This window comes from Salminus brasiliensis, chromosome 1 (assembly GCF_030463535.1).
Source record: "Salminus brasiliensis chromosome 1, fSalBra1.hap2, whole genome shotgun sequence".
Lineage (NCBI taxonomy): Eukaryota > Metazoa > Chordata > Actinopteri > Characiformes > Bryconidae > Salminus > Salminus brasiliensis.
In genome coordinates this window covers 30,891,656-30,904,984 of record NC_132878.1, presented here as the reverse complement: position 1 = coordinate 30,904,984, position 13,329 = coordinate 30,891,656, and the positions used below count along the sequence as shown (strand labels likewise).

General features: G+C 37.3%; 1 protein-coding gene across 5 annotated transcripts in view; it reads right to left on the bottom strand.

Annotated features, from left to right (window-relative positions):
• The window catches only part of l3mbtl3 (L3MBTL histone methyl-lysine binding protein 3), an 83,212-nt gene that overhangs the window by 35,144 nt on the left and 34,739 nt on the right, over positions 1 to 13,329 (bottom strand). For 4 of the 5 annotated variants that reach the window (XM_072677125.1, XM_072677140.1, XM_072677150.1 and 1 more), the window contains exons 5-11: positions 13,030 to 13,147; positions 11,164 to 11,248; positions 9,459 to 9,553; positions 7,591 to 7,695; positions 6,252 to 6,387; positions 4,231 to 4,322; positions 2,921 to 3,072 (exon numbers count right to left, since the gene is read on the bottom strand). In XM_072677125.1, the coding sequence (XP_072533226.1) occupies positions 2,921 to 3,072; positions 4,231 to 4,322; positions 6,252 to 6,387; positions 7,591 to 7,695; positions 9,459 to 9,553; positions 11,164 to 11,248; positions 13,030 to 13,147 (783 nt within the window). The remainder of the gene's footprint in view (positions 1 to 2,920; positions 3,073 to 4,230; positions 4,323 to 6,251; positions 6,388 to 7,590; positions 7,696 to 9,458; positions 9,554 to 11,163; positions 11,249 to 13,029; positions 13,148 to 13,329) is intronic. The other variant, XM_072677132.1, reaches the window with a different exon arrangement.

Sequence of the window (13,329 nt, the reverse complement as noted above, 5' to 3'; positions counted from 1 at the left end):
TTGATGATTGATCACTGATCCCAGATGCAGTAAATCAGCCAATACATGTTTGTTACCTGACTTTAGTTTAGAATAGGAGACGCTAGGCTAACGGTGGCTAACAAACACTGAACAAATGAACGACTCATATGTGCAAAAATAATCCCAAAACCTCTTTTATTTGCTTCTGCAAAAAGGTGTATAAAAATGATTACAACAGGATGGATATATCTTAAACATTCGAACATTCAAATATTTAAGCTAAAATTGAAACTTACAATAGCCGCCTCACCGTTCAGCACTGTGGAGAAGTTTACAGACTGAAGTAAGTCATACCCTTTTATAGTCAACTGTCTGCTGGACACCTGGTTAGTGAATAATTAGACTCACTCGTGGTTGAATACTTACTAATTAGAATTTTGTAGTCTGTGCTCCTGACATTATTATTGGGGTGCACTCATTTTTGCAACATGGTCTTGAATTAATTTGTTAGGAATTTGTTTTGTGTGTGTGTGTGTGCAAATTAACACTTGTTTGTGGGAGTAGTTTGCAGTATAGTTACACATATAAATGTTGATTCTGAAAGGTTTTCTGACAAATCTGCTGGGGTGTACTCATTTATGCTGAGCACTGTATGACAGTAAACTCAGCTCGACGAGAAGACACTGTATGCATAAGACTCATGCATGCAGAACAAGGAAAACCCACAGTGTTCTGGTTGTCAAACAGAGCTTTGGGGGCTGCTTGAACTTTATTCATCCTCAGATACGAGCACCAGCTGAACGCTTCACTTTTCACTATTCACTTCACTTCACTATTTAAGCTAAAATTGAAACTTACAATAGCCGCCTCATCGGTCAGCACTGTGGAGAAGTTTACAGACTGAAGTAAGTCATACAGTGTTCGACACCGCCTGTATCGACTGGTCTGCTCCAAACAAGAGAGACAGGGTTGAGGATGTTTTGCTTGTATTTACAGAGATCAAACTGGTGACAGTTTAAGTCCAGTGTTTGTTAGCACTATTAGCCTAGCATCCCCTAAAGAAGTCTAACATACCAAACTAATCTTGAAAGATCGGCTGCATCTGGGGTTACTGATCAATCATGTTCATTAGATTTTTTATCAAACTATTCCTTCAATGAACTATTCCTACAGAATTTGGGCACCCTGCATTGCCAGTGTTTAGTAACACCCCCTTTGTCAAGTATCACAGCTTGTAAATTTGCCAGCATTTACATAACACACATTTGCTCACAGTAGCCTAGCACAGTAAAGTCTATTTTAGGTTCCTCAGTCCACAGAACTTTGTGGATTGCATGCTTGTTTAAAGGTTTCTTGAAAACATCTGACACTGAATTATGTGGTGAGAACGCAGGCAAGGTTTTCTACCATGAAAGTCATTTTTGTTCAGATGTCACTGCAAAGTAGAACAGTGCACCACTATTCTAGCATCAGAAACTTCTTGAAAGGTCTTGTGACTTTCTAGGAATCCTACGGCCAGTTCTCTCAGAAGGATTTCCTGCATCCCCATCACAAAAATAAGCTGAAATATATATTTTTGGCTGCAATAAACAAAGGTTTGTCTGAAAATGTAAAAATTGAATACATTTAATGAAATCCAACTTGGGCATGGGGGTGGATTAATCATGCCTTGGGCTTATGTTGGAAAAATGGATTCAAATACCAACAAATTCTGGAAGCAAACATCCCACGTTCCTAGATTTTGAACAGGGGTGCCCAAACGTTTGCATGCCACTGTACATAAAGTGTGGTAGGTGGTCCACACAAATAGGTCAACTATACTTTAAATAAGGAACATGAGTGCAGAAGCCTGGTCACATGATCAGAGCTGAGAAAGCGCGAGCTGGTTTATTAATTATTGACAAGCATTTATAATTAAATAACACATCGAGAGCACTTAACTGAAAGGTCTCACACACACACACACACACAAGTACACACATACACATACACATACACGTTTCATGTACTACGTCACAACAAAGTGCAAAGTGGTTTAAGTGCACTGGTCTCAGTGCAACCATTTCTCTTGGTAATTGTACACATAGTACGCCCTTTTAGTGCCACCTAGTGCCAACTAGTGTGTAACAGGCCCTGCACATGCAATCCATCATCCAGTAAGAGACTAATGCTAAAGCTGAGACCTGTCACTGGCACACAGTCCTCAAAACAGCAATACAATTAAAACATCTGTTCTTCATTACATATCGTCACTTTCTTAACCATGCTTTATCTCTCCAATATGCTAACTTTACAGAAGGAAAGAGCTCCTCATTTACTGTAATGTTAGACTATGTCAAATATTTTTGGAGCCTTTATTTTGCTTCCTGCTTCATGAAATGTCTATGCAATGGGCAAGTGACTTTTTCAAATTATAATAAAAAGTTAAAATACAAGAATGGAGATTTGAGATTGTATTCCAACAGTAATGACATACAGTAAATACATAATATTGTTTAAAGCTCAGTATTGCAAATAAATATGACAAAATCTTGATTCTCCAAAGAAATTGCAATGCACTAGATTTTGGACCATAAATACTGCTTATTTTCTTAAGATTTATTTAATTAGAATTCATGTACTTGTCATATATTAAATATAGTAACCTATTAAAGCTTCAAAGCACTAACTGTAAGACTACCAGCACTAACTGCCTGAACCTCTGTTGATTAGGTAGCTCACTTTAAAGAGGGTGAATATTTATTACTTACATCACTTATAATATGAATATCACTTACACTGCATATTTATATATATATTTAGATTGACATTTGTAGAAATAATCACTTTGAGTGTTTTCACTTTGATATTAAAAAGAGTTTTGTTTGTAAATGATCTCTTTGAAGGCCAAATTATATTTATATGCACCGTAAATCACTCCTTTTTTTACTAAAGATCCAAAAAAAAGATCCAGCAGTACCAGTAATCGTAGCTTTCGTCCCAGTCATCAAAGTGCACCAGGAAGCGGCTGTCCACCAAGTCTGTAACCGTGGCAACGCAGATGAAAGAAGGATTCTTCTTATCAACCGCCTCAAGCTTCATCCCGATTCTGAAGCCTAAAGGTGTGACCATCTGACAAGAACAATACAAATAAATACATTTTAAATAATTGGACCTAGCAATACTATTCCTTCAGTGTCCATATGTCACTGCAGCATAAATATTTTAAATCTATATTTAGAGGAGGCCTGGGCAATAGGATGATATTAACCATTATTGCGAAAATGTACTTTTACATATAGTATAATACACATACTGTGAGTACCATCAGCGCTTAAATAACAGTAACAGTAACTAGTTACATGTTTCATTACAGAGGAAGCAGAATCAGTGCTGGTTAACTGTTTTTTTGGCAGTGCAGCAAAAACGTCATATGAGGTCATACTTGCACTGAGAGATGAACTAATAGCATGCACATTTAAACCACATTTCTGTCCCTTTGAACTTATCAGAAAATGGCAAAAAAAAGTTTATATTGTGAGACCGTATTGTAATAACATATTCAAATTAACACTATATGGACAAAAGTATTGGGACACCTGCTCATTTATTGTTTCCTCTGAAATTAAGAACACTTAAAATAAGTTTATCCTGCTTTTGTTGGAGTAACTGTCTATTGTCTAGGGAAGACTTTCTACTAGATTTTGGAGCATTGCTGTGAAGGTTGGATTGCATTCAATGAGCTTTAGTGAGGTAAGGATGTTGAATAATTAAGCCTTTACTTTTTTGTGTAAAGAAATTATTTTTCTTTCGCAGGTGTTGACATTTCTCTTCCATGTGGTGCCATTGATGACAGCATGAAATCGGAAGGGGATTTCTTTGTTAAGTAATGCCCTTTTATAGTCAACTGTCTGCTGAACACCTGGTTAGTGAATAATTAGACTCACCTGTGGTTGAATACTTACTAATTAGAATTTTGTAGTCTAAACTTTAGCTGTGCTCCTGACATTATTATTGGGGTGCACTCATTTTTGCAACATGGTCTTGAATTAATTTGTTAGGAATTTGTTTTGTGTGTGTGCAAATTAACACTTGTTTGCAATCAATGACCCAAGTTTGTGGGAGTAGTTTGCAGTATCGTTACACATATAAATGTTGATTCTGAAAGGTTTTCTGACAAATCTGCTGGGGTGTACTCATTTATGCTGAGCACTGTATGACAGTAAACTCAGCACGACAAGAAGATACTGTATGCATAAGACTCATGCATGCAGAACAAGGAAAACCCACAGTGTTCTGGTTGTCAAACAGAGCTTTGGGGGCTGCTTGAACTTTATTCATCTTCAGATACGAGCACCAGCTGAATGCTTCACTTTTCATCCCTGCAGAGAGACAAGCACAGCAGATGCTAGTAAACAGTAAACAGTACTGTTCCAGTACAACCTAGCATGATTCGTTTTTGCTAAATATTTTCAAGTATTTGAGCAATATGACTAATATTTGTACACAAGCAGTCGGCACATCTCTGCTAAACGTTGTTTCCAGCTCCAACTGTTTATGAACAATATAGCTGAAAGTGGAGTGAGTGCAAATACTACATCTTTCTCCCATAGGTGTAACTGTAGCAGACTGAGCTGAGGGGTAACACTAAACTGTCTGATGAATCCATAAAAACACTGTTACTTCAATACAATTCTATGTTGTTTAAAACAGACAAGCTTTTAAATCTAAATAGACTAAATCATCTGCATCCACACAAATGTGCTCAGTAAAAAGAGGCTGCTCTCTTGAGTGTCGAACACTCAAACATTTATGCTACACCTCCAAAAGGGTTGGGTGTGCTAAAATGTATTCCATTACAGATTACAGATTACCTGATGGAAAATGTAATGTAATCTGAAGGATTACTATATTAAAATAACAAAATCTGATTACTTTTACGTGTCACATATTCAAATAAAGACAAAAGAAAAACTATCTGTATAAATTCCAATGAAATCATCCTGTCTGCTCAGCTGGAGCGAATCTGGTCTCCAAAATGGGAACTTAATTTTATGATTGATGATTTTATTGATGATTTATATTGGTCCATTCATCTTAAAATGATCAAACATCTGACCAAAACACACAGCCTCAACCAGAATGAATTCCAACAAAGTGGTCTAAACTGGTTTATGCTGGTCTAGTGGTGGTCTAGGTTGTTGGTGCATGCTGCTTTTTTCTACTAGGGCAGTGTAAAGGGCAGCTGGCCTTTTTAGATTATGTAAGAAACATCAAATGGAGTATTTGAAAATGTTTCATTATTTCTGCAAGAATATATAAGATTTAGCTTACAGGTTGTTGTGATTAATGGTATTAATACTACAATATGTAGAGTTAGAGAATGTTTACTGCTGGAATGCATCATTTCTGTTGGATATAGTGATATTCTATTCCTTTTTATTCCATTCGTTGCCAATAGTGAATGCATTTTTTACTGCACGCCAGGGAAGGCAAGCTCAAGGTACTCCACTGGGAGGCGCTGTTACACTCAACTAGCCCCAAGTGTGTCATTAAGAAGCGAGCATCAACAACAGGAGAAGCATCTCACAAACACACACTTGCTCAGTCGATTAGAAACAAGCATGGTGAGAGTGGTGATCCTGTTCAGGCTGTAACGTAATCCTGCTTGTAATCACTCAATTAGTAAAATGCACCTATAATCTAATTACTTACTTACTTTCATGGTAACAGATTTGTTATATCCACATTATGAAATGCCGGTACATGTATTCTGTTACTACCCAAACTTGACTACGAAGAACAGCAGCAAATATTAACCCTATCATACTTAACTAGATTTTTTCCCCACCAGATCTACACATTCTGATCAATCTGTGTGTAAAATATGAGCTGTTGTGAATGTATATGGGGATATCTTGTTGTTTATGTTGGGGATCTTACAGTTACAGTTACAGTCACATGTGTAAACCAACATGTTACCATTCAGTTTTAGAACTTGAAGGATTAAAGAATTGGCCAGACTACTGGGTTTAAACCCTTAGATGTCTCTGGTTATAAAGTCATGCTCTAGTTTTATCGGATGCACTGCTTAGGTCTCATATGCATGCTGCATATTTTTTTGATATCAGTATACAACTAATACCACATGAATAATGAACAAATCAATACATCACGCAGCCTTACTGCAAACACGCTATTCAAGCTGCTCACAACTACACAGACTGCTGGAAGTCAACCTCTACAGCTGCTGTTATAGCACTTAAATTCCCTCAGTCAACTCAATGCTCTACAGTGGACAGGTGTGGTACCTTTTGGAGGCTGCAGCTTGTGCCCCGTTTTCTCACACCAGCCAACGGGGTGAATATCTGGAGAGTTACAGGTTACCCAGAAATCATAGCAGTCAGAGTATTTATCAAAGTGCAGGCGGATTCTGTGGCCAGAGACCTGAAAATATACAGTAAAAATAGTAATGAATGACAAAGATATATCTGCTACTAATGCACTTATGTGTCCTCATAATTGCACCCAGAAGCAGTAATATACCAAGCTGAGTTGTTAAGTAATCTCTTGTTTGTTTAAGTGGGTTAAAACAGTAAAGCCCTGGAGCAAGAGAAAAAAACAAAAAACAAAACAAAAAAAAAAACACTTGCTTAACAGACAGACAGCACAGGATTACTAATGTTGGCTCAGCATAGATTCTATCTATATAAAAGATTTCTATAAAACATCTATATAAAATGAGTTGAATCTTGAATGAGTTGAAAAGTAGAATCTTTCAAATTAAAATTGAATTCCCAAATTTCTTAGTATTAGTTATATGTGTTGTGTCTCCTTTTTCAATAATGGAAGCATGCACTCAACTTGGTGGAATTTCCATACAGGACATTTCAACTGATGCGCCCCCACAAGCTGGATTTCATACTCATAGATCAGGAGCACCTCACCAACCTCAAGTTCAAAATCCAAGATCCGCACACCAACAGTAGTAAAATCAGTAGTATTAAACAGTTCATTGGCACTTCTATCCATTTGTGTCTCATCAAATTCCTCGTACACTCAGTACTGTCCAACTTCTTTCTGTGGACTTGTTTTTATGATGTCTAGAATGCGCAAATACACACAACACATTGTCAACTGGTATCACTAACAATGCTAACCTGGGACAATACTAAAAATGCGAACCTGGGACATAAAAAGTAGGACATATTTTTGGTTAGATTTGCAAAAAAAACACTGTTAAAAGATTGTCAAGCCAGTTGTGGTAAAGTCTTTAGCTAACTGTTTTTGGAAATGTTTTGAGTGTCCATTTATCAGAATGTTTGTAAGGTCATTCCCAGCTCCAACGGTCAACTTCGGAGTTAAATCAAACACAGAATAATTTTCAACTTATTAAATAAAAAATATTTAAAGACATAATAATAATTTCTAAATGCTGCTCTCTATTGACTTTTGAACCCCACTGTACTGGTTTTTAGAAACCACAGTCTATTAGAGATTACTGAACAACTCAACACATTTTAAGGCAAATGTGTGATGGCGTAAATATGCCAATTGGTGGGGTATAAGCTTTCATTACTTGGTACTTGGCTAAATTAGTCAATTTCACGTTTCACTGTGTTGTACTGGCACTAATAATCATGCTGTTACCTCAGTGACGGAGAGAACACAGTACATGGAGGGGTGTTCAGGGTCGATTCCCTCCAGCCTCATCCCCACTTTAAAGCCATTCTTACTCTGAGGAAACAACTGGTACTGTAAAAGAACACACACATAAACACGCACATTTAAAAATACTCCATGTACTATATTGCTATTCACAAAAACAGATGTTTTGATCAAAATTCAAATGGAAAGCTGCAAAGTCTGCATACCCCTTTCACCTTTTTCACCTTTAACAGCTTTTTCATGTTTTATTACGTTAAAGACTTATTCTACAGTAGATCAAGTAAATTTTTTTGCCTCAAACATCTACACACATTTTCTCTCAATCAGCAATAATTACAAAGTAAAAAGAGGTTTTTAGAAAATATGCTATTTTTTTACATACAGAAATAGGTTATTCAAGGGATACATATTTGTACATACTCTTAGTCTAATACTTTAATTACAGGATCAAGGCATACTGTAAGGGAAAGAAGCTACAAATGTGGCACACTTGATTCTGGACATTTTTGCCCATTTCTCTTGGCATATTACTGCAAACTTTGTGAGCTTGGATGGGGAGTGTTGTTACACAGCCATATTCAGCTCCTTCCACAGATGTTCAATTGGATTCAGGTCTGCGGTCTGGCTGGGCCACTCAAGGACATTCACAGACTTTCTCTAAAGCCATTTCTTTGTTCTTTTGGCTGTGTGCTTCGGGTTGTTGTCAAGTTGGAAGGTAAACCTTGGCCCCAGTATGAGGTTCAGAATTCTGTGAAGCAGGTTTTCTGTGTGCTTAGCTGCATTCAACTTTCCGTCCGGCAGGACTAGCCGCCCTGCTCCTGCTGCTGAAAAACATCCCCACATCATGCATCAGGATGCTGCCACCACCATGCTTTACAGTAGGAAGGTTATTAGCCAGGTGATGAGCGGTGCCTGGTTTTCTCCAGACGTAATGTTTGGTATTCAGACCCGTAAAGCTGCAGCAATTTTTCTGTACCCTTCTCCAGATTTATGCCTTGACATTATCCTGTTTCTGAGATCAGATAATTTGATTGACTAATGCATATATGCACTACAACACACACACACACACACACACTGACACCTTCTATCTTATATTTAAACTGCATCAGCTGCAACAGTAATATCTGACAAGCCACTGATATTGACTCACTGACTGTCCAATGATTAGAAAGAAGTGCAGATTTTCAGTGGTGCAACACTGAATCAACAAAATTTCAATTTAGGTATAGCTTCTCCTTTTTCACTACCGCACTCAGTGTGCAAATGTGTGTGTCTGAGAATGTTAGAGACAGAGGCAACAGGATGCAGTATAGGTATAGGTCTTACAGACAAATGTATTTCATAATGCAATAAACTGATATAATGGCCAATTGTCTCAATTCACAAATAAATAAATAAAAAGACTGAACACACTACAGAAAGTGAGGTGAGACTATTTTCAGAATAAACAGGTTAAGAGCTCTTAAAGCTCATAATAACAGATCATAAATATTACATGCCTTTGCAATGTGTTTTGTTGCCATTTATTAGCCATGCACTCTCCATTTATATGTACATCCACTTAGCCATCATGCATCCACTGGATACTTTATTAGAAACACCTACTCCTGTGCTTCTTTCACTGGCCTCAGCCCCTCTCCATTAATCAATGGTCAGTTCTGATTGCAAGGCCTCTGCTTACCAGGTATTAATGTACACACACAACCATGCCATTTCATTGTCACTGCTGTCAGTGGATCTATTGGTCCATCTATGATATATATATATATAAACTTCCATTCAGTGTCTCTGTTCTAAAAAAGCAGTTCTAAAAGCACTATAACTGTGCTGTATAACTTCTCTCTCACCTCTTTAAACAGTTTGTTGGGGGCAGCAATGGCTTTACCCTGCTCCAGATATGAAGCCCAGCACCATGACTTCTTTTTCCCACTGTATGGAACTGCTGTGGGAGAAAAAGACAGCAAGATCTTATTTATTTAGACTGTTTTTTGACTGTATTCTGTAGTTTACCCATCTGCTGCATGCCTTAAAATTCATAGATCAATGTTTTGACCCTTTATCCCTGTATCTCTGTCACTTCAACGCCTGAGCTTAGAGACACTTCCCTAAACCCAGCTGTTGAAATATTTTCTGTTTTCTCACCAACTGAACCTTTTCTTACCTTAATAGCTCAGTCCAGTTCCTCTCCCTGCCAACTTGATCATTCCCCCACCCACTTTTTAAAAGTGTCCTTCTGTTATCTCTGTTCCTAATTCTCACTACCTTAATGCCTCCTTTTGCTCCTGGATTCATTGCAGCCCTCAAAACATCAACCATGAATCCCACTTTAAAAGCATCCTCTAGATGATGTAAACTATGTCCCCATTCAAGCAAAGTTGTTAGGAAAGGAATCAGCATTGCAATCTTTCTTAACAACCTTTTTGAACCCTTTCAATCTGGCAATCCCAATAATCTCTTCCTCTCTACTTCCTGTGTGTTCTTCTTCTAGATTTGAATGGTGCTGTATCATGACACACCTATCACCCATCTTTCAGCGACTGGAATCAACAACACAGTCCTTGCCTGGTTCACTTCCTTTATTTCTCATAGGTTTCACTTTGTTTCCCTTGGTAAACATAAATCTGCTGAAGGTACTGTTACTTAGGGAGTCCTACAAGAACCAGTCCTTGACTCTCTCTTTTTCATCATTTCTATGTTACCCCTTGGTCAGATAATATGCCGGTCTTCATTTTCACTGTTATGCAGACGACACACATCTATATATGCACTAAACTACCACTAGCCTGACAACCCCTGGCCTGCTTTCGTCTAACAGTGGAGGAGCACAAATGTCTTAAAATTAAACCCGGGGAAACTGAAATCTTACTGATCGGTCCAAATTCCATCATTTTAAACTTATTAGATTTGATGCTCAACTAAAATGGTGTCAGTGTATGCCCCTTCAACAGCAGTACGTAACCTTGGTGTTCTCTTTGATTCATCACTTTTCTCTGAACCCTAGTAGTTAAAACCACTTTTTAACACATACGCAATATTACTCGCTACATGAATTAAGCGTATTCTTTTTTTATTACTTGAGAAATGTTTAAAGCCATGTTAGATACACTTGCCTCAAACTGTGTAGAGTATTTGAACTTTGGAGCAGTGCTAAAAACAGCCTAAATTCTGTCTGTTCTTTAGACCATATTCATAAATAACAGTGATTCATACAGTGTCAGAAACCAAGTCTGTTAGAGATTATGAAACTCCACACACTTTAAAAAAGAGTGTTGCTGAGGTGTGCGGTTAGCGTTAATGTGCAGAAAAAAAGAAAAGAAAAAAAAAACAGCTGACTGACAAACTGAAAATATATAGGGACAAAGTGTTTAGTTGTTGAGTACTCATTTTGATTGAAATGAAATGTGGAGCATAACTGAATGAAGTTCATACAATTGATATTTCTGAGTGTGGGTTTACAAACAGGAAGGGGTTTAGCTTTTGGTTTGAGCTGGTTGTCTGTGGAACATCATAAGCATCTGTGTGTGTGTGTGTGTGCGCGCAGTTGTGTCTCACTTTGTTTGAGCAGAGCTGCATCGCCTCTCCGTTTCCTGCGACCTCGTGGTGCGCCACGCGCCGGCCTCCTGCTCTCTTTCTCTTCCTGTTAGACACAAACACATGGTACTACCAGAATCATTCACAAATTCACTTCAGTAACTGTTTTAGTGCACTCATATGTTTCTGCAAAACGCTTCCAGCTTAACATCAGAATGCATCAAACAACAAACCGATTGTCCTAAACCAAGGAACATGTAAAACCTGATCAACCCAAACACTCTCAGGAGCAACTCATTTCCTCACCTTAATACTTATACACTTCTTACACACTAGTTTCATAGCAATTCCATGGCAATTCAGCAGTTACAGGGTAATACATAATAAATACTAAATCATTTGCTACAGATAGTGAAAAACTATAATATAGTCTTAATTAATCATACTGGACAGTAAGTAATTCATAGCAGTTCAAACATCATGGTAGACACTGAATAATTAATAGTAGATTCTGAATAATCCATAATAGACATTGAAAACATAATATTATTTACTTAATGATACACAGTAGATACTGAATAATTGTTCTTGATTTGCACTTAATAAATCATTCCAAATGTAACTTTTAAAGTAGATGCTAAAGAATTTATAGTAGTTTAAAAGCAATAGGAATAGGTAGCTTGAAGATTTTTAAGATTAACTCATAGTATATACTAAATAATTAGTAATAAAAAGCCAATGCTATGAGGTTTGTGTGGTTTTATGAAGCAGAAACATAATTGCTTTTTTTACAATCCTTTTCCGATTTGTCCTTATCCCACAGGATTTAACAGGCTGTTTTTGCTACTGTATTGTACTGATCTATGTAAATGTAAAATGTGACATTACAAATACTGTAAAAACTATTGTCAGTATGGACTGCATTAAGGAGTAAAGAGTGTGTTTTTAAATCTTAACAATGTTTATACTCTACACTAAAGCCTTGTTTACAAATCAAAATGTGTTTTTTAATGAAATGCATTTTATGATATTAATAACTAAACAATAAGTCTGCAGTCTGCGGGTTAAGAAACTCCCTAAAGGAGACACATGCGTTGTCTGAGTGTTGCAGCCTGCTGTTGTGTAATCCATATATCCTTTTAGAGTTGCTTCATTTCACCAAGTCCTCTCTTGCATGGTGTACATAACTGTGTGTTGGGGGGGATAAATGGCACTGTATAGTATTATTTCACACAGTCCTAGAAATGCAGTAGCGAACCATACATAATGGTGGAACTAGTAACAAAGGTTAAATACTTCTATAAGTAGGTGATTTTATAGAGCCCATGTAATGGCTCACAGGACACTGTTTTTTCTGCAATAAAATAGTTTGATGTAGGAATGGAAACACTGTTAAAAAATGAATGAGAATCTTCTCTATATACTCCACACAGTCTGCTTTGAATGAATTGTTTTTTTGGGATCATCACAAAAACAACAGCATTTACATGAAACAGTAAAGTGACAAGCATTGTTTCAGCCCGAGACTGTTTTCTACATGAAATACAACACAGGGAAGACAATCAATACAAAGATTTAAATAAAATTAAATAGAAAAATATATCTATTCATACAGCAAACCTTTTAAATTTATGGTAACGTGGTTAGTTTAGCTGACTCCTGTCCTGGAGTCAACAAATCAATAACAAGGATATTTGATTATCAGCATTATCAATAAACACCTTTAGCTTCAGTGCAGATGCTGTTGTTGTATTGTTTATCCACACGGACATGAATCTGATAATAATTTTGTATCTGTAATTGGGGTTAAAGGAGAAATTGTGTGCATCTGACTTCTGTCTGCACTGCGGAACAGACTAAGAATGAAGAAAAGAAAAAGAAACTGACAGTGTCTTCCTCGTCCTCCTCCATTGCTTCCATCGCTCCATCCAGCTCTTCGTCGGCTCGCTCGCTGGGGTGTGGCCTCTTCCTGACCCCCGTGACCTCACCGTTAGTCTTCAGCTCACTGCAGGAGGGAGAGTACTGTTAATCTCCAAACAAGCAATTTATTAAGCAGCACAGCTGAACAAAAAGTCTAAAGTAAAAAGGAGGTTCAGGCTTAGCCTCATGTATTCTGCTATCTGGCAGACACTTTATTTTAAAGGCTGCCTACGTAGGGGCTTTGTAACACATGCATAGGCCCTGAAA